Below are 21,249 nucleotides of genomic sequence, written 5' to 3'. Positions count from 1 at the left end.
GTTCCTTGCACACAAATTTGTCTCTAGTAAGCGTACAAAATGACAAGTCAACTTAAAAACTTGGTCGAGGCAAAGGCAAAAGCAAAAGCAAAAGGGCTGCCACCACTCCAAAAGCTGCGTCTGCCCGGGGGGGGGGCAACTTTGTTCCAGGCTGGAACACTTGGGGTCGCCTGTCATCAGTATGGAGCGTATAAATATCTGGTAAAATATTGTAAAAAGCAGCCTGCAAATTAATGATAACGACGGCACCGAACCAACACCTTCCACGAGGCAGACACCCAGCCAAGGGCAGAGTCAGAAGCAAAGGCAAAGCCAAAGGCAACGACTTACTCGTAAGTGACATGAAACAACCAACTACTTACAGGAGCAGGGCAGGACGGGCAGGATGGGCTGGGCTGAGGGGGAGACAAAACTTGACAGGAGACCTGCAGCCCATGTCGGCGGTTGGTTGGTTGGCTGGTTGGTTGTCTGGCTGTCTGGCTAGGACACGCTGTCCTGTCCGGGTGCCGTCTTTGACTTGACAAAGTGCACCCCGGAATTTGTCCAACTGCAGGGCGCAGTAGACCCAGTAAGTAATGCTTCCTGTTGCTCCACACTGTGCCACACATCCATTCATCTACGCGTTTTAGTTATTTATTTGCGAACATTTTTCATATGCCTATCTGATCCCCCACACTCTGCATCAGTCAGTAGTTCGTACAGTCGCCTCGACTGGCATTTTCAGTCAGTTTTTTGAACTGACAAGCCACAACACACATAGAGTGTTCCGAGTATGTACAATGAGACCTTCAAAATTTGTTGTTTTGATGGTGATGGTGATGGTGATCTGTTTAGCCCACTGGCCACCACCGTCCATGGGCAGTGATGGGACCACAGCGGGCCACAGTCTGTCGGATGCGGAGATGCAGAAAATATTGCTAGCGAATGGGAACGGCAACGGCAACGGCAACTATGGCAACATCTCCGAGTTTCACTTTCTGATCACTGGCGGATATCGGCCGGAGAAAAATAACCTGGTCAAGTATGTGGTGTCGGTGCGGACCAGTAGGGAGCGCAAATTCTTTGGCGATAATCACTTTTGCGGCGGAGCAGTCATTTCCACGACGGTCATTCTGACCGCTGGCCACTGCCTCTACTCGGGGTGTGTACCGTAAACGGGTAGCTGATCCACTTGGGTGTTCCATACCGATACCGCCCTCACGGAGTCTCATGCTCTTGCTCTCTCTCTCTCTCTTTCTCTCTCTCTTGGTCTTGCAGAACCACCAGGATAAAGGCCAGCAGGCTGAAGGTCGTGGCCGGTACACCGCGACGGCTGCAGCGCACAGACGTCACACAGGTGCGAGATGTCGATGCGGTGAAGCCTCATCCCAAGTACACGCCAAAGCGACTCAAGAACGACATTGGGCTGCTGCTGCTGAAGAAGGCGCTCAATCCCAATCCGGAATTCGTGCAGATAATTCCCCTCTCCACCGCCACGCCAGCGGCGGGCTTGAAGTGCACAGTCGTCGGCTGGGGCACGGTCATACAGGCAGGTTGCCCCTCCCTCCTGCCCACCAGTCGCCTGTCTTTCATTTTGTTTTTGCCCCCCCCTCCCCCCCTCAGTTTGGTCCCACGCCCGACGAGGCCGTCAACGGTGATGTGTCCGTCAATGACAATTCGTTTTGCTCCTCGCTGGAGGGCTTCGGCAAGGGCATGCTTTGTGCCAGCGATGCCAGCGACCACGAGGTGGACAGCTGCCAGGGCGACTCCGGCGGACCTCTCATGTGCGATGACATTGTTGTTGGCGTCGTCTCGTTTGGTGCCGGCTGCGGCGAACCCAATTCGGCCGGCGTTTACTCGAACGTCCACTACTTTGGTGATTGGATAAGGACAAATGGCGGCACTCGACACGCGGTCGCCGTCACCCTGCCACTCCTCATCAGCCAGCTGCTGCTGCTGCTGCTGCTGCCGATGCTGCTCTGCTTCTGATTCGTGTGTCCATAAATGCTTATTAGATTCCACGTACCATGGCAGTTCTTTGCATTCAACAGGCGATGGAGTAGGACGTGGCCAGCGCGCAGCTACTAAGTAATCACCGTTCGCTGCTCATCGCGGTGTACCCTGGGAACCTGCAACATGCAACCTACAAGCCAGGCAGCCAGCCTGCAAACGACAAACCAAAATTGACTAAAACCAACGGGCACGGCCTGTCAGGCTCTCTCGCGGACATGCTGTGTGTGGGAGGTGTCCGTGTCCTTGTCCGTGTGGGTGGGAGCAGGAGCAGGCGGGGCAGGAGGAGCAGGCGGCCAATTGCAAAATGCGGTGCACTCTATGCGCATGTATGCATGTATGTGTGGATCGTGGAACAACGGTTTATGGTTTCGCTGCAGGCGGATACACACAGGTGCACTGTTTGTGACAGCAATTATCGCATCACGTCCAAACACCTGCCCCATGCCGCATGCCCCAGTCGCATGCCCCATGCCGCTACGTTCAAGCAACAGCATTATGCAACAAATGGCAATGGTTAATTTCCGCGCACTCACCAACTGTTGATTAGACCAATTAGTGGCTACAGTAGTCTGCTCGTCCTCGTCCTCGTCCGCGTCCTCGAGCGTCGCCAGCTTAAGTTCGAGTGGATGGGTGGCGTGGCGTGGCATGCAATAAAGGTGTTGCAGCTGGCACCCATTTAAGGGGAGAGCGAAATTCCTTCATAACTAACTAATTCTACTGCAAAGATTTTTGTATCCCACAGGTCAGAGGTCTAAGTCAGAGACGCCAAAACGTCTACCATGCCAAAGAAAAAAAAAACATAAAAATTCAATAAAAAAACAAAGTTCCATACACATAATAGATAATTCTATTCCCATAATATTTTCTAAATTTATTGCAACTAACCAATTGACATATAATTTAATTAACTTGAATGTCAAAACCTATTAAAATTAGCAAAATTTAATGTCCTTCGTTTTTGGTATTTCTATAGCCATTTTTTTTTACTCTATTTTTTTTTTTTATAAGTGATATGTTTCTTGATTAAAAGATCTGCCACAAAGTTACTCTAACATATTCATTTATCTACAAAAAATTACCCAAACTCGACATGTTATTTTTTTAGGCTTTTATTACCCTGTAATTGTGTAATGCGATGCCATTAATTTACGTCGGAGGCATCTGCGCGGATTTAATCAAACAACAAAACAGGCAAGGTTTTTAAGCATTAATAAATGGGAAACTAAGCACGAAATATTTTATATATTAGTATAAAAATGTTGCCCGATTCTCAGAGTCTTGGAATAGTGTGACCCAAGCTCGAAAAACTTTTTCAGGTCATATTTTGAAAACAGCACATTCGATTTTTGTAATTTTTTTGCCAAATAAAATGCTACTTAATGACTTTGCAAAGAAAAAATCTATTTTGTCATTTAACTGTTTTATTATATTTTTAAACATTTTTTTTTGTAAGCTGATATGCCCCAGATCCACTGCTCTAATTGGAGGTACTTCCCGGGGCGGATCTCACAGTGCCAGCTGGAGCGTGACAAATGCAACAGTTCCAGGCAGTTCCGGAATGTGTTTGGGGGGGGAGGGATGAGAACGAACTGCTCCTCCCATGTGGATCTCTGGGAGAAATCAGTGAGGAAGCATGTTGATTTAATATCAGCAATGCAATTAGTAATCGCACACGCACACTCCAATCACTTACACATACAATTAGAAAAACCAAAGAATAACAAGTGCCGATGCCGATGCCTCACCCAGAGTCCTTAGTCCTTAGACCTTGGCCCCACAAGCACACAAGTCACGAACAGGACCCCAATGTGGGTGGGTGGCCAGGGCCATCAGCGGTAGACGATGGAAGGCGGCAAAACAATGTTCAATTGATGTGGGACCGACTCTGACTCGACCCTCCCGTGTGTGTGTGGGCAACCCAGAGGCAAACACACACACACACACACACACACACATGAAATCAGGTCTGTCATTTCGCATTCGTATTGTGTGTTGTTCAAGTGTTCATAATGAATTTAATCGCGTATGTTTATTGCTCACTTTGCTATGGTAGACTCCTCTCGGCCCTGTCTCTGTCTCTGTCATGCTGTCTGCTCTTCCTCAGTCACTGCGTGTCATGCACATACATACACAAAACACTCCTCTGTGTGCGCGCCAATGCACTATGGTCCCAACAACCACTTTTGTTGGCCAAAATTAATAACTCGAAAACGAAACAAGATTTTTCAAATTAGTTTCTTGTATCGTATATATATAATCAATAGAAGAAATTACAAAAAAAGGGTGTGGCACCGCCTTTTTTTGATAATGCATATTAAAAAATAGTTAATGATAGGGATAGGAAGTAATTATAACAGTTTTATTAAGAAATTAGTTTAAATAATTTTTATTAAAATTATAAAGGCGTGGCACGCATAAAAACAACACAAATTTTGATTTGAAAACAACAAATTTTTGTAATTGTTGCCACCTAGAGAAAAACCCTTGTGTCAGGGTGGAAAACGCGTTTCCAGGGTGCTCGTTGGGTCAGAAAGTTTGCGGTTTCTTACTGGGTTCTGTACAGTCTTGCGAATCAATTAAGCCTTCTCTGGGCATTCAACTTATTGTTTTAGCACAAAAAAGAACGCCAAACAACTCTGTATTGTTGATTTTGAGGTTATATTCTACTAATGAAAATTTTAAGATTTGTGGTCAAATATGGTATTTCTTACTATATACATTTCAACAAGAATTTATTAATCTACATCACACAATAGATTTCAAGGTGGGACTAGGTGGGACTCACTAAATATACGTTTTCAAACATCAGTTTTCAATCAAAATTGGCTAAAAAAAAAGGACTCATTTTAACCTAAAAGTACTAAGACATCACAACTACGAGATACAGTTAACAATACAAAACACGTAGTAAAAACCCAACAATTAAGATTCAATCAAAAAATTTGATCGGTTAATCGTATTTTTCAATTTATGAGAGATTTAAAACTGTAATTAAATTGCCACTTTTTCACTGCGGGTGCTGTTCAGCAAGAACAGCTGGGTTGCACAGCTGATTTTGCGAATGTGGCGCCATCTATGGACATTTCTGGTACGCAACTTATGAGCTCACTCTTTTTTAATACAGAGTGATCAAAACCAGGGTTATTTTTTAACTTTTGAAAAATGGGTTTTGGCCAACAAAAGTGGTCATTGGGACCATAGTGCAATGTTGGGTCCCATCGCCATCTTCATCGCCTCATGGTGGAGTCGACACTTTATCATTTTGTCACGCTTCTTGTTTACCAAGTTGGCTCGTGAGCGGTCTCCTTCTTTTGCATATTGATTTATGCATTGTTGTTGCTGTTGCAGACACACACACACACGCACACACACACGCATACAATAGACTGATCCGGAGTCCCTTTTTGCCCTCGAAGCAAAGCAAATTGTTTGCATATATTAGACACATGCCAGAAATTGCATTTCCAAATGAACTTCATTTCAAAATAATTGCACTTAAAGTTGTCGTCGTTTGTCGTGGTGTCTGATCCCTGCCGAATCCAGTCCCATGTGGTATGTGGATGACCCCAGAGCCCCCCTTCCAAAAACAATACCTAACACACACACATCCTGGCAGCCACTTCATCTCCATCAGCTGCTCAACGTGCGCCCCCAGAAGAGTATCCAAATGGGATACATCCCTCGCCATCACACAGTGCGTATGGCTAATCGCCAACCTGTCGACGTGCTAAGTGCCAAAACCAACTCTTTATATTCCACAGAACACACACCCCCATGCCCATGCCCATGTCCATGCCCCATCCACATGTTGGACAAAGAGGATGAAACAATCGCTGCAAAAGCCGCAAAGGGCAGGCAGCTCCAACGATGAGGATGAGATGAGCCGGGCATTGGTTTATGTGAAGCCCAAGCACACAGGCAGCAGAGCAGAGCAGTACCTGGATAGGGGACCAGGACCACCCCCAACCATGGAACCAGCAACCGTACGAGTGGTTTTACTCGCGATGCGTGCTGACAAATCGACGGCTAAGCCGAAACGTCAACACGTCGATAGCCAGAGCAAGAGAGAGAGAAGCGGGATGGAGAGACCGAAGCCAAGCCAATCCAAAGCTCAAGCAGAGCAGCAGACTCTGAACCACAAGCCGACCATGGGACCCATCCGCGCCATCCACATGGCCAGGCCAGGCCCGGAGCTGGAACCGACGAAACCAAACCAAAATCACTATCAATTTGCGTTTGTAAATACATTTTAATGGCATTTCAAAGTGAAGCCGAGTTGACCCCAGCACCAGCCCCAGCAGCAGCCCCCACCACCACCACCCAAACGGCGTTCTCCGGCGGTAATCAATTTGGAAATTTAGGCACAATAGTCGCGGTCGTGTGTTGTGCAGGGAAAGCAAAAGCAGCAGCAGCAAAAGTGGAGTGGATGTTGGTGTGTGTGTGGGTGTGGGTGTGTGTGTGTGTGTGTGTGTGTGTGCGTGGGTGGGTGGGTTCGTGGAGCTCGTGTTATGCCTCGGCATAGGCAGAGATCCGAATGACACCGGAAATTCAAACTACTTCCTGTTTGTCGGTGGCATTCGTTAGGCCCGTGTTTCATTTTCGTTTGGATTTGCTTTTGGTCTGACGGATGATGGCTTGGCCTGCGATTTGATTTGTTTTCATTGTAACGAGCCTTTTATTAGCCCCAGTGCCGAGTGCCCAGTGCCCAGACCCTTTATCCTCTATCCTTTGCTTTTGCCCATACCCTGCCATGCTCTCCCATACCCATGCCACATGCCACATCCATCCCATCCACGTGCCCTGTTATATTGGCTCTATTGTTGTTTCTGTTGCTGTGTCGTTGTGGCGCTGTTCGTTAAATGCAAACACCAAAAGGGTTTTCAAAAACAACAATCAACGCCAGCAGCAACCGACCGACCGACAGTCCGACCCACCGACCAACAGACCAATCCACCCACCCCACCCCATACCTCTGGCTTCAGGCTAGAGCGCTGGGGTAGCCAGGGCGGTGGGGAGGGGGGGACAGTGATAGGAACGCCAACGGCAGGCAACCCGTTTCGATTCTGTTTGCCCAACTGGCACACTGGCAAGGGGCCACAGCAGTGGCCATCAGCACAGAACCGTCACGAACAGCAGGCCAAAAGCAGTCGGGTCTCGGGTCTTGGTTCTAGGCAAGTGCCCTGTGGTGTGTGCACTTTTTAATTGTCTGACATTTCGCGTGCGGCTGTGTGGGTGCTAGTGTCTGTCTCTCTGTCTGTCTCTCCCTCTCCCTCTAACTCACTCGCTTTGTGTGTCTGTTTGTCTGTGTGTGTGTGTGTGTGTGTGTGTGTGTGAATATTTCCCGTTATTGTCAGTCTGTAGCAAAGCGATTTGCATACAAATTTGGCACGAAGTGTAAATATTTAAGCAGATACAAAGTGTGAGTATTAAATTTTTGATACTAATTAATTATGCATGTGTAAATTTTGCATTGAAAATTATTATAGCGCCATATTTTGGCCATATTTCCACTCCCCCCTACTGTAGACACGACGCGCTTTTGGCCAAATCAAATCATATGTTTGACAAACAAGAATCGTAACAAAAACCTGATTTGCCACGGACTCAGCCACCAATTGCATTTGTTTAGCTGCCATCCAGGCACGGATGCGGACACGGACACGGACACAGACTCTCCGACTTTATTGGCCGCATAGTTGCACTAATTATGTAATTGGATTAAGCACTAGTCGCCCTCCAGGCGTGGAATGCGTCGAATGCACTCATCACGTATGCACAGTAATTGCTGGCCAGAACCAAATCAGACCACACCATAACCAGCCAGTGTTCGCTCCTCAGACTGCTGCTGCCCTTGCCTGGACGCTTTAAAATGTGACAGACAGGAGGAGTAGAGGGGAGCAACCAGAATGTAAAGAAACGTGGAGGAGGACCCAGCCCAAGGGCTCAAGACAACACACAACAAAACACTTGCGAAGGGCAATAATAACAAAACATTAGGTGCGAACAAAACGAGCCAGCAAATAGACAAACATGCCAGCAGCCAGCAGCCAGCAGCCAGCAGAACAAAGCAGTTCGGATAGGATACAATGTAACTAACGCCTCGAAATGGCGGGATTCAGTTTGATTGGGATTTGGATTGGTATTGGTATTGGTGCTGAAGACGGAAATGGACCTGGACTTGGAGATGGAGATGGAGTTGGAGATGAAGATGATACTGTGTTTGTGGTTGTTGTTGTTTTTGCTGTGGTTTGGGGTGAGGTTGAGGTTGAGGGTGGCAAAGCAAACACAATGTGCAAAAAAGGATATCAAACAAGAAATTCTATTAAAACTTTTTCACTTTTCGCCTTCAATGTGCTCTCGTCGCTGTCTCCCTGTCCCTCTCCATGTCCCTGTTCTATCCGTAAGTGTTTGATTCAAAAGCCAAATATGCCAATAAATAATTTACTATACGTTCAGTGTGCGGGGGGGTGTGGGGGTAAATACAGACATACATAGACACACACACACACCATGCCATACGGCGCGTCTCTATTCCGCATACTTAAAGCGCATTAGCCTGCTCGGAGTCTCAGTCCGAGAGCCAAGCAAAAGAATGAAAGAAATCTCTTGGGATGGAGGCAAGGCAGCGGCTGCATTGGAGATGATAGCCGCCGCCGATGAGAGAACGCTTAGGCCAAGTGGGTGTGGGTGTGGGTGTGGGAGGATGGCACTCGGCAGAGCATCGCGGCCAGACATCGGACGAGACCTTGGCATACCCTCTACACAAGATTATCGCCTCTACATATGGACAGAGGTTGCCTTGGTCTTGGTCCTAGTGGCTAGTCGGTTGGTTCTACCTCGAGCCACCCTGCAGCAAGTAGCCAACGGCCGAGACTGCCCCGGCAAAGGGCGAATCTGTCTGCGAAAGTGTAATCTATGGCCCAGACCACTGCAGGCTATTTGTATTAATTTGTTGTTGGCGACTTTGTTGTCGGCGGCGCCTTCGCTGCTATTGAATATGAGGCGTCCACGGAGCTGCAGCCTCGAAAAAAATGCCCAGGAATTTGTCTCTGCTGCTGCTGATGCTGCCTTTGCAGGACCTCAAATAAAGGACGCTGTGAAAGCACCTAAAAAGAGCCAGTTGGGAAGCAGCTGGCTCCTGGGTCTCCTCTTCTTAGTGGTGCATCTCACTCCAGCCCTACCTGCACCCCCTTATTGGTGCAGCTTCATCGTCGAGGATTGATGGAGTCAAAGCTGAACCCCCCCATGCCGAGCTTAATGGTTTGGAATTAACAAAAACAATTTTGGAAGCTTTTCTTTGGGTACATCAAAGAACTACTCCTGGACAAAAACTTTCCATTACTTTGTCTTTCTTTCAATACAAAATCTCGTTATTTCGTATTTAAAGAGCTCGTTCTTTCCATTTCGTAAATCTTGGTATGGTTCTCGCTGCATGGTAGCCCATCCCCTTTAACTAAGGAAGTTGTGACGTATACTTAATGCTTAGCTGCTCGCAATATCTTCTCAGGCCTCGGTCAAAGCTGATTAGCTCTTTGGAGTATTACTTACCTCGTGAATCGCTTGAAGTCGCGCATGCCACCGGATCTCACCCGGAATTTTCGGTATGGGAAAGGGAATGGCAAAGGCAATTCCCTATTCCCTGTGGCCAGAGCGGAGCCCGAATACTGATCTGCCGCTAGCCGCACACATAGCATCGGTGGTTCAGTGGTAGAATGCTCGCCTGCCACGCGGGCGGCCCAGGTTCGATTCCCGGCCGATGCAGAAAACTTTTTTTTTCTTTCATTTTGGTTTGGTTGCTATTTTTTTTTGCTGATGAGTGTGTTTTTTTCTTGTTGTTTTTAAAATTAAGTAAAATATTTAATACTGCACTATGATAAACTACAATATAATAAAAATAATATTAATAAACTAAGTTGAGATATGCATCTTATCTGTGTATTGTCTTATTTGCTTATCGTGTATCAAGAAAAGGTATCGTCCAATTAAACAAACGAGCGTCTTAATTCTCTTTTCACCTATGCTTCTGCTTCGTCTGTTTGCTTTGTCCGTTTCAGCAGAGTTGGTCTCAGAATTCTACAACAGAATACAAACGCGGAAAGTATTTACTTTTCGGTCCGATAAATTTCTGGGTAGACAAGTAGAGGCGCGGCCTTTGACGCGCCTCACAGCGTTCCCGCACGCCTTAAATTGTACGTACTTTCCGCCGTGCTGGCCAAGCCAGAAGGACAAACGGCTATCGTCCATCAGTTTCCGATTGATATTTGAAATGCCCCTGCAAATTCACCTTCCTTCTTCCTGCTGCCGTAGTTCTCAGATCTCCAGTCTCCAGTGGCCTCTTTTAAGTGTCGCGGACGGACAGGCCATCATCCTGTCTCCGCCTTTCAAGCGCTGCGGCAGCGTCGGCGGCTGTTAAGCGAAGCACATCGGATAGCCGCCAAGAAAGAATGGAAAACGGAAGGAAAACTTGCAAAGCTTTTCATCCAATTAGAAAGTGTAGTTTCATTGTTAATTGCTCCATCAGAGCATCTGTGGACGGGACAGTGGGATGGGGAACACACTCCATCGTAGGAACTTAACTTTTCCCATCCCATCCCATCCTCTTCTTATCCCTTCTCTTCGGCAATTCTCTCTCTTCTCTTGCCGCATGCCCAATGAGTTGTAATTAACTTTATCCGAAAATCTTTGCCGCCGCAACGGTCGAGTGCTGTTCGGGGCAGGGCTGCAAGTAGACTATGGAAGAGGTTGAGGGGGCTGATGGCTCGTTAGGCCAAAACCGAGTCGAGCTGAGTCCCGTCTCGTCTTGTCTCTTCGCACTGTCCAAGTGTTGGCGTTTTTATTGAGTTAAGAAGCTGAAGTTATGTAAAGATGCCCTAATTTATAACCGCTGGTTCGTGTGGCTGCTCGTCTCGCAATGATGGGGAGTGAGTCCCAGTTGGTTCGTGGGATAAGCCACGATATGGACCACATTCCAGTGCCCGTTGCCACAGCCACAGTGCGTGGTAGGGTCGGTGTCGCTTGAGATGTATGCGAGTGGCGGCGCGACTGCCATGTGCCACGCGGCAGACACCACACTTGAAGCCACCTTCAACACCTACCCGTCTGCCCCTCCGGCACTGAGTTTGCTGCTGCTTGTTTTACTTTCAGAATATTCGCCCATTCTTCCGTGCCGAGGATTGGCTTTGGCTAGTGGCTCCTGCTCGTTGGAGAACTGTTGTTGCTGGTTGTTCCGTTTCCTGATTATTTCTGTAATTGTTGTTTAAGTTGTTGCGGCTACATTGGCGCACTTCCTTCCGCTGTGTGTGTGTGAGTGCTGGCAGCAGCGTCTTAGCTGCCGTTTTCGAGCGTGATTTAATTGAAATCAATTAGCGGTAATGAGTGGTCATTAAGCTGGCTTAGTGCTCATCGTCCTTTCCCCTATCCCCTTAGCCCCTTGCCACGGCCAACGCGCGTCAGTTCATTTCCTTTTGTGGCACTTGGCCAATGCTAATGCCGAACTCCATCCGGTCTGGATTTGGCTTTAGATTGGAGTGCAATTGAATCGAGTTGAGTCGCTTTGAGAATTCTCGTTACAAGTTTTTGTTGAAGCAGACCCAAGGGACATGCAAATATGAGAGCACAAATATTTAAACAGAATTTAATGCAAATTGAACGCAAACTTTACTAAATATATTTCAATTAGACAGCGGCAGCAGCAGAAGGAGCAGCAGCAGCAATCACTAACAATAACAAATTAACTGCCCCACATGCAAAGTAGGCTCTGCTACCGCCCTCTGCTACCATTTGCTGCCTTGGCCACTGCCACGTCCAGCAGTTCACATTTTAAATGAAGGCATAACATTTGCAACCAAAAGTATTTCTGCCACACTCTGCCTGCCTGCCTGCCTGCCTGCCTTCCTGCCTGCTGCCTGCTAGCAGAGAACATTGCGAAAATGGCGGATGAACAGTTGGTTGGTCGCACTTAAAAGTGCATGGCCGCTGGGCGGAAAAAGGGGCTTGCCATAGCGTAGGGCAACTTTTTAACTGGGTTTTTAGCATTGCCTGCCTGACGACACACGACCCCCCCCCCTCCCCCACCCCCAACGGTTTGCATGGCGGTTGGCTCAGTTTTGCTCCACTTGGCCAAAACGTTACATCCTTTGCTTTGTCGTTGTTCCTGCTCGGCGCTTTTTTTTTTCTTTTCTTTTCCTTTCTTTTCTTTTCTGTCCCTTCTTCTTCTGGTTTTTTTTTTTGTGTAAATTGTTTTGCTGTTTATTGCAAAATTACACAAAAACAATGCACGTTGATGAAGACGACGGCAGCAGACGCAACTGCGAGAGCAGCAAGAAGCAAGCAAGCCAGCAGCAGCCCGACGCTGGCTCTGGCGGGGCAGAGATGTCGAAGAGGCAAAGGCAAAGGCAAAACCAAAAGCAAAAGCTCCAAAACAAAAGAGAGATAACGGTGCTGGGGCAGGGGGATTGTGTGTCAGTGCAACAGTGCAGGCCAAGAGGAGCTGCAGCAGCAGAGGGCATGGGCATGGAACAGCAGCAGCAGCAGCAGCAGGGTATGAGGGCGTGGGTGGAGGCAGCACAAAATAAAAACTTTTTGAAATGGGAAAACTTTTTTCCTTCAACGAGGACAACGCAGGACAACCAGCAGAAGTAGCATCAGCAGCAGCAGCAGCAGCAACGGCCATCGGACCTGCAGCATGCGGGAGGCGGGAGGCGGGACATTGGGATGCGGAATGCCAGTAACGAGGCAAGTTGAAAAATCTTTATTGTGTATCAAACCATTTGTATTAATTAGAAGCGGCAGCGGCAGCAAAATAATTACAACAATGCAAAAGGAAACCAAACTGAAAAACGACGACAAACAAATGGGGAAGGGGGTGTGGGTGTGGGGGTGGGCCATGGACAGCAGCAACAAAATTGCCACGAACCACTAGTAGTCCTGCTGCACAAAATATATTTTCAGTGCGCGGGGCAGGGCGTGGGGCGTGGGGCGGTGGGCAAACCGGGAAACCGAAACTCCCACTAGGCATGTAAATATCTCGGTGTGTGTGTGTGGCTGTGTGTGTGTGTGGCTCGACCTTTGCAGGCCGATTGCGGAACCCAAACTGTCGCCAAAGTGGAAAGTGAAAAGAGTGGATAGAGCGGAAAGAGCGAAAAGAGTGGGGTGTGGGGATACCTGGCTGCCGCAGTAGAAGCCAAGGCCAATTAGGTAGCGTTGGGCAGACGAAATACGAGCAGAAAAATGCAATGGCAAGCAATGCAAAAGAGCTGACAGATACCCGGCACCAACTGCACCAAGTTTGAGGTGCCACTCCCCCCGCTGGGTGGGCGCATTCCATATTGAATGCGAGGCAACGCTGCAGCGTAGAGGAAATACGAGAGGATTCTCTCTGGCAGCAGACCCAAAGCCAGAGCCGGAGCCGGAGTGATAATAAACTTATTTATTTCATAGTTTATGCACTGAAGATATCACTCATACGACATGGGTGCACCCCACCCTGGTGTACGTAAAATGCGATAAGTCGATACAGGAGTTGCGTGGAGAAGAGCGAAGGGAATTCTCATCCTCTCGCACTAGATAGGGCAAGTTAATGCGAGCCCCCATCCATTCACTTGTATTCCATCCATGGATGTTTGTGTATCGAATAGATAGACGCACGACATACATACATATAGCTACAGAAATATAAGTAGGTACAAGCATAATGCGATCGTAAAAAGGCTTTTCATTGCGAGCATAAAGTATTAAGCTACTTTGCAGCATCTTTGCATGCATTACCGAGGGATAATACACAGACAAACGTCACAGGACGCACACCCACACCCACAGCCACAGCCACAGCCATTTCTGCTACTCCCCTCACCATCTCTCTCTCTCTCTCTGCTCACATGCTACACATACACAGCACGTATCCTTCGTCCAGATTAGTCGACACACATGCAGTCGAGTACGTAACTCCCTCCCCAGTCACCCAGTCACCCTGCCCAAGTGCCACCCGCAACCCTGTTCCCTAGAACATATTTTGGAAGTTTACGAGCAGAATCTCTAGCCAAAAGAAGACCCAACCGGGTGTTTGTGCCATCCTCCCAAACTCCGAAAAAAGGATTGAGCAAAAAGACAATGCGCGAAATTGAATCTCCTCCTGTCATCGTCTCTCCTTTTCTTCTCTCTCTCTCTCGCTCTCTGTCGTATTTGTCGTATGTAAGTTGCCCAAGAAAATGAAATTGCCATTAACTGAGTCAGTCTAGCACTGAGAACTGAGGAGTGGGACTTAGTCTGGGATTGCAGTCGGGCTGTAGCAGCCCGAAAACAATCTCAAATTTATGAAATAAACTCTGTTTTCTCTGCCGATTGCCGCACGCAAGGATGAATTTACAAGCGCACTTGCAAGTGGCCCCAAAAGGGGATATTTATTGCCATTGCAATGGGTCCAGGGCTGTGGTCACGGGACATACTTTGAGGCAAAGGGACGACACATTCAATCGGCATTCACATATGTGCGAGCATGTCGAGGGATCTGTCTATAAATACATTTATGTTTCGCGACTACAGTCCGGTTCCAGGACTCTCTCTCACACACACACACACATGCGTGCAACGCACACAGAAGGACACACACAGAGAAGGACACGCTGCTTGCTGAGTTGTACGGGCCGAGCCGAGTTGTGCCGGGGCCGGCGACATTTTCGTTTTGGCATTTCGCATGCAATTTGCAGTTCATTGATTCGGAAGTTTTCCCATTTAACTTAAGCCTCTTTAACAATCCTATTGACGCAAATTTCTACTTACCGCTGCCACAGACTCATGTTACCGATACTGATAGCCAGTTGCCAGTTGCTATATTGCCGCCGCCGCTTCAGGTGGTGCGGCCGCCTTTGATTGCCGTCCACCTAAGAGTCCACTTAGACGGACCATCTGCTCAGCCAGTGAAGCACTCGGCCAGCCCCCCCCACTTTGCCCCCCCCCCCCTCCCCCTCGGAGAGACAACTGGACAATGTCCATCTAATTGTCGTCGCTGCTGGACATAAACGGATTCCAATTATCGTAGTCTCTGTGCTGCCGAATCTGAAGCTACGTTCTCGTCTTCAAAGTAAAAGGCAGCTTGTGGGCATGGGCATGGGAATTCCTCCCATGGGGCAGAGTTCGATTTCCACTGGCAGATGAAAGTGAAAATGAAGTTTCGTCTGAGCAACGAGCTCTACTTTGGTGGCTCCGAAGAGCACTTTCGCGACTCCCGAGACGCATTTAAATGATCATCAAAGAGAGGAGCGGGTGAGCGAGAGAGAGCGTTAGCCAGGGGAGCCTATTGCTTCATCAGCATCAATGAGCCACTGGCCACGTGCAACAGAAGTGCCAGCCCCCCACCACACCCCCGCGTGGCTCACAAAGTGCCGCTTCCTAGGACAGGTGCAATGTGCAATCTTTTGGTATTTTGTTGGCTTTGCACATTTGGCGTAATGCCAAAACACAATAAAGAATACAACAACAACAAAATCAAAAGGGTAGCAGCCAGGAAGGTGGGGGGGCTGGCTGTGGCTGGGGCTGGGGCATGGGGCGGGGAATGTCTAAAGCAAAACAACTGCGGCAGACGGCGAATAACAAAAAGACAATGCAAACTCAACACCTAAGGATGGCAAACACTTAAAGACGCTACGGCGGCATCGTCGTGGATAGAGAGAGAGAGACCGTGAGAGAGGGGGGGCTGGGGAACCATGACGAGGGTGCTTTCCCCCCCTCACCACCATCTCCTTGGCGTCGTGAAACCTGGCATCAGCCTGAGCTTCAGCTTCAGCTGCAGCATCGGGGTCTGTGGCGCAGCCAGGACGTGCATTCATTCAAATCGACTTGCAGCTCGACTCTCAGTGCTCAGTGCTCAGTGCTCAGTGCTCAGTCCTCTTGGTGCTCCTTTTTCTGCACTGTTGTCTTTACAAAGGGTATTCATTTTAATGTTAAGGGCGGGTCGGGTAGGGCCAGAGACAGAGACAGAGGCAGGACTTGGCTATGGCAGGAAGCGTTTGGCTGGCAGAGGGTGCTGGTCGTAGCCGGAGACGGAGTCAAAGCCAGAGCGAGTCGATTACGTCTGCGTGTGGCGCGCCAAGATGCGGCTGTGTCTGTGTCTGTGTCTGTGCCTGTGCCTGTCGCTGCCTCCACGGATACGGGCTTAAACGGCCAAAGTGCAATCCACAAACACAAACAACAAACACACACAGCCAGCCAGAGCCAGAGTCAGAGTCAGAGGACAACAGACAGCAGACAGAAGACGGTGCAACGCCGGCATTCAAGCGCAAAGCAAGCGCCAAACTCCAACTCCAAACTCCACCCACCGCCCCCCGCCCAGACCAAGCCAGGCCAGAGTCTATAATTTCTGTTGTGGTTCCTGTCTATTGTCTTACCATTGCCCCCGCCCCACCTGCCCTTAGTAGCCCTATCTACCAGCGGTATCCTTCGCCAAGGGCAGCCCCAGACCCGCCCTTCGTGTGCCGCCTTCTGCTAGGGAAATGAGCCATTCGCGTGAATTACTTAAAGCGGATCCCCCCCTCCCCCATCCCGGCCATTCCTGGAGCTCATTTGACTTTTGGGCATTCCCACGATTCGTTCAGTTCTTTAAGGCTGGCCCGCATTTTTCTTTCTGTCTGTGGAGTCTGTGCCAGGTACATGATAGCCCCACTGCCGCTGCAGTGGCATGTGACATCAGTCGGCGTGGCAGCTAAGTTGGGCTGCAGGACCGTGCGGTTGCTGGGCTTAGTCCTGGCACCCCCACTGAGGTCTTTGCGTTCCATCTGTTCCTCTGACAACTGAGCTGCGATCTGCATGGATTTCTGCTCTATCCTGTGTCTCTGTGTCACTCGCTTTAGAGAGATGATCAATGGAGCCAGCAGCAGATGATTCTGGGGCTGGCTGGAAAGAGGACTCTAGATCCCTTGTGACTGGATTACCCATATGGCAAAAGACCTTGAATATGTCGCTCTTGGATAGAGCCTGATGGCCGAGTCTTCACCTCAGGAGCGGCGCGGCTTCAGGCTTCCCTCGCTCCAGCTGCCCAAATGGTCGCCTGTCAAAACTAATTCAAAGTACAAATCAAAACGATTCATTTGAACAAATTGAATCTAAAATCTAATCGCTCGAGTGAAAGCTCTGCCGCCACTCGAATCGACTGAAAGCTTTCGCCTGAGCCGCGCAGAGGGTGCCAAAGCGCCTGCGTCTGGCAGTTTGAGTTTATCTCAAAAATGTGGGTGGCGCCAAATGCTGCTAGATACGAGTGGATTCCGAGTGGATTTTGTGGATTTTAGGATTATTTTTTATTTCTATTTTGGCACTTGGGGCAGTGCATTTGGCTGGGTGGCAGATGGAGTTGGCGTTGGGTGGATTTCAATTGATTTAAATGCCTGTTTTAAGGATGGTGTAACGGCATTCAATTTCAAATTTGGCGCCAAGCTTTTCGGCATGTGACCGTTCCGCCTATCGCACAAAAATACCGATATTTTTGCATTCATCGCACATCGGGTCATCACTGGTACAATGCTGCGTCATTCCCGTTAGATACATTTCATTTTGTATGGAAAAAGTTTCAGCAGCATGTGGAGAAAAAAAGAGCAGCATTGTTCTGGAACATGGTCATGGAATTAGCAACATTCTGCATAAGTTGCGAAAAGGATATGATGGAATTGATACACTGTTTGTCATCACGGGCTCATATTAATTCTGTTTTAAAGCTAACTCAATGAAATTTTGCAGATTATGGCATTCCTACAGAGACCAAGAATAGGTTTCGGTACCAGCATATACAGAAAACAAATCAAATGCATCACCAAGTAAAAACCATGTCCATCTAAGAGAATTTTTTCCAAACAGCTTGGAAAACAAATATAAAACATATATTAAAGAAAATAGGGTATACATTTGTTCGTACTCATAGCTGAAATCGTTTCATTCCATACACATTTACTCCTTTGCTTTAGCCGTTTTTGTTTACGCCTTATTTTAAAAATTATTCAAGAAAATGGAGTCCTCAGAATTGTAGACAATATAATTATCTATCAGATAAAATTATATATCAAGTGCTGAGAGTCCTAGCTAGCTAGTAATATTAAACCGAATATCAAAATCGGGAAATATGATTTTTTATCATGGACCCCTGTCCAACGCTTGACCCATTGTCGACCAGTGGTTATTTCAATTTAAGCACGAAAATCATGACACTTGAAAATTAATTACGCATTTCAGGTCAAAGATATAGTGGTATTTGTTTATTTAAGTAAAAATTAAGGATGGATGCTACAAGGAGCATCAGCCAACAGTATTATTTTCCGCCGTGTAACTCAAGGTGTTCACATGAATTAATAGAGGGGTGTTAAGTGGGTTAAATTCTCTTTGTTCCTTGGTATATTTTCGGTATATTTTGAGTATGCGAAAGTATGTTTCGGTATATTTTTCTGAGGGTCTGGCGGTATAGGTATATTTTATCATAAGTGCGCGGTCACACTGACCACAAAATAAACAGACTCGGAAATCACAAAAATTACAACAAAAGCGCAACATTTAGCTGCATTGCGTACGGAAAACTAAGGAACGCGGCAAACTTCACAAACCAAAATGTTGTGCAGAAGGTGGCAGAGCGCCTAAACCAGCGCAGCCGCTACGGAAGCGCACTTTTCCACTGAGACGCAATTATGCAAGTTGCAGCAGCCGTAACAACAGCGCCAGCAGATCTAACTGTACTCGCGTTGCTGCCAGTGGTTGTGGTGGAGGTGGTGTTGCTGCTGGTGGCGGAGGTGCAACAGTTGCTGGACAATTCGCACGGCGCCCCATCGGTCAACAAGAGCTAGGAAAGGACCGCGGAAAAGGAAGGAGAACAACAATCGGAACGCACTTGAACGGTTGGGCCGAGAGTCGCTGGGTTGAGGGGCCATCACCTACAGATTTTACCATATTGTGTTATTTCTGTCACTTTCAGATATGACTCAAAGACATTCCGAACCATTTTACATATCGCCCAGGCTATTCGACAACAGGCGCCTCAAGCGACGCCGCTGCAAGTGGATGGAGCGCGTGCGTGAGCGCCAACAGATATGCAACGCCGAGATGCGCGCCCAGGCGTTCGCCTCTAAGACTGAACGTGGCAGGCGGCAAAGGCATCATCATTTGGCCACCGCCACACTGCCTGCAGATGTAACTATCGATTTGCTGTCAGATGATGACGACGACGACAACGGCAACGACGTCAATGCGATTGTGGAGCCGAGGCCTTGGCCGATACCTGCAGGTGCGTCAGCAACGTGCAACAGCCTGTTTCTGCATCAGCCGAACTTGCTGCTTATACCGGCAACCACGCTCAGCATCCATCAGTACGACGGCGGCGGCGTCAGCGGCAGGGGACAACAGCGAAGGCCCCCCAAACACGGCGCCATGCGCCAGGGCAACGCTGCAACAACAACGTGTGTGCTGGGGCGGGGGACATCCACAGCAACCGCCACCGCCACATCCATACACTCACAATCTCTGACTGAGAGCATACTGATAACCAGCGACGACGAGAACAACGACAATGACATCGCCAAGTATGTGCGAAGGCAGCACTCGATGCGCTCGCCCCCGCCGCTGGCACCGCTGACACTCTCGGAGACCGTCGAGGAGGTAACCGTGTCGCTGGTGCCGCGTAATACCACCACTGCCAATTGCCAGGCACGCCTGCGACACTCCCACCCGCCTCACTCCGGCAACTACAAAGGCTGCAACATACCGACAGCACCACCGCGCACAGCAACCACCAATGGCCTGGGCAGAGCCAGCTGCAGCAGCAGCAGCGGCCATGGCAACGATGGATATCTGGAGGTGGATGTCGGGAGCGGGATAACGGCCACACTGCCGGATGAAACCACCGTGCACACGGTCATTGCGAATCGCATCTATGAGCTCTCGTTGAGCAAGCTGCGTGAGGGTCTCGCGTCCAGCGGAGTACCTGAGTATACGCACGATTTGCTGCCCGAGCAGCTGCAGAAGCTGTCGCCAGCGCTGCGTGCCAAAGTGGCCCCTCTGGTGGCGCCATCGCCCCCCACACCCATATCCCTCAAGCTGTCCAGCGACCTCAGCATATCACTGATCTCAGACGACGACGATTGCGAGAGCAGCAACCCCCACCACGCAGCCGGAGGACTCGGAGCCGAGCTGGTCTACCCAGTGGTGGCTGCCGAGGCGCACGCGGCCGCCAAGCTGCTCAAGCAGCAGCAGCCTCAGCTGTCGGTGGTGCAGCATCTGCAGTATGCAGGCGGTGGTTTTGCACCGCCCGTCGCCCTGGCACTGCCGGTGATGGCCCACACGGCGACCACTTCCACGGCTCCGTTACCGCGTCGCCGTAAACTGGGCTAAGGAGCGGGCCAGACAGACCCGATCCGACCCGACCCAAAAGCCAAGCAGCCATAAAATCATTCCCCCATAGCCGGACTCGCGTCACGATGTAGTCGCTGGCTCAGACTTTCTCCTAGCATTAGCTAGTAGTGCAAATATAAAGTTAGTTTTAGTATTTCGCGCGCCCCTCATGATTTTCCCAGTGTACTCTCAGCCACCACCCCACCCGTTGCGTGTTTTGTTTCTCTCTCTTTTTCTCCCTCGCTCTTGCTATCTCTGTCTTTCTCATAAATTTAAGTTTAAGCTTTAACGGAATGAGAGACGAAGAACAAAAACAAACGTACAAAGTAGCAGAAAGAAGAAGGAAAGAAAAGGCAGATCCAGAGTCCAGAGATTTTTTTTGGAAGAAACAAAAAAAAAACCTAAAGAAAATTTGTATAAATTGATAGGAGAAGAGAAAGTAGCAGAAATTAGCAGGCACGGAAACAAATGCTAAAAAAATTAACCCAATACATATTTATATATATACAAACAAACAGAAGAAAAACACACACACAATTAGTTTTAAAGCTATACAAGTATTTCGATTAAGCCCCCCAGTTAGTGTAATTTGTGTGATCATCAATGATCCACACACATGCACACACGCCCGAATAAATATGTATGTAGGTGTCGAAGATGGAGAAACCTGTATTATATATTTAACCGATCGATCCACGCGCACGCCCGCAGATCGGAATAAACTATATTGTATATAAATTTCTGTATATCCCTAACCCACTGCTGTATTCATCATCTAAAAGGGAAATATGTAAAAAAAATTAACTTTAAAATATATATACCATGCAAGCTGAAGCTACCCTGTAGATGTGACTTGCATGCATCAGTTGCGCTGCATCAGTTGTGGAGACGTCTCAGAAAGCC

At 48.5% G+C, this 21,249-nt stretch overlaps 2 protein-coding genes and 1 non-coding gene across 3 annotated transcripts; all 3 read left to right on the top strand.

The window, feature by feature from the left end:
- The first annotated feature begins 812 nt into the window (after positions 1-812).
- On the top strand, positions 813-2,258 carry LOC111077383 (trypsin eta). The gene is made up of 3 exons (XM_022371637.2): positions 813-1,141; positions 1,258-1,528; positions 1,603-2,258. Exons 1-3 carry the CDS (start codon positions 813-815, stop codon positions 1,966-1,968), a joined length of 966 nt encoding a protein of 321 aa, XP_022227329.2. The 3' UTR covers positions 1,969-2,258.
- A 7,424-nt stretch (positions 2,259-9,682) lies between these two features.
- On the top strand, positions 9,683-9,753 carry Trnag-gcc. The gene has a single exon. It is a non-coding gene; the product is annotated as a tRNA-Gly (tRNA).
- Positions 9,754-18,460: 8,707 nt separating this feature from the next.
- Positions 18,461-21,172, top strand: LOC111077378 (protein a6). Its single transcript, XM_022371630.2, has 2 exons — positions 18,461-18,857; positions 18,935-21,172. Exon 2 carries the CDS (start codon positions 18,937-18,939, stop codon positions 20,344-20,346), a length of 1,410 nt encoding a protein of 469 aa, XP_022227322.2. The 5' UTR covers positions 18,461-18,857; positions 18,935-18,936; the 3' UTR covers positions 20,347-21,172.
- Positions 21,173-21,249: the final 77 nt, after the last annotated feature.

This window comes from Drosophila obscura, unplaced genomic scaffold, assembly GCF_018151105.1.
Source record: "Drosophila obscura isolate BZ-5 IFL unplaced genomic scaffold, ASM1815110v1 contig_84, whole genome shotgun sequence".
Lineage (NCBI taxonomy): Eukaryota > Metazoa > Arthropoda > Insecta > Diptera > Drosophilidae > Drosophila > Drosophila obscura.
Note: the sequence above shows the minus strand (reverse complement) of the source record. Positions and strands in the feature narration are given on the sequence as shown.

Bases quoted from the DNA above. Each gene is read 5' to 3' on its own strand.
- LOC111077383 (XM_022371637.2), top strand. From the start codon at position 813: ATGGTGATGGTGATCTGTTTAGCCCACTGGCCACCACCGTCCATGGGC. The intron at 1,142-1,257 runs GTGTGTACCGTA...TTGGTCTTGCAG, and splicing joins GGCCACTGCCTCTACTCGGG to AACCACCAGGATAAAGGCCA. The intron at 1,529-1,602 runs GCAGGTTGCCCC...TCCCCCCCTCAG, and splicing joins GCTGGGGCACGGTCATACAG to TTTGGTCCCACGCCCGACGA.
- LOC111077378 (XM_022371630.2), top strand. From the start codon at position 18,937: ATGACTCAAAGACATTCCGAACCATTTTACATATCGCCCAGGCTATTC.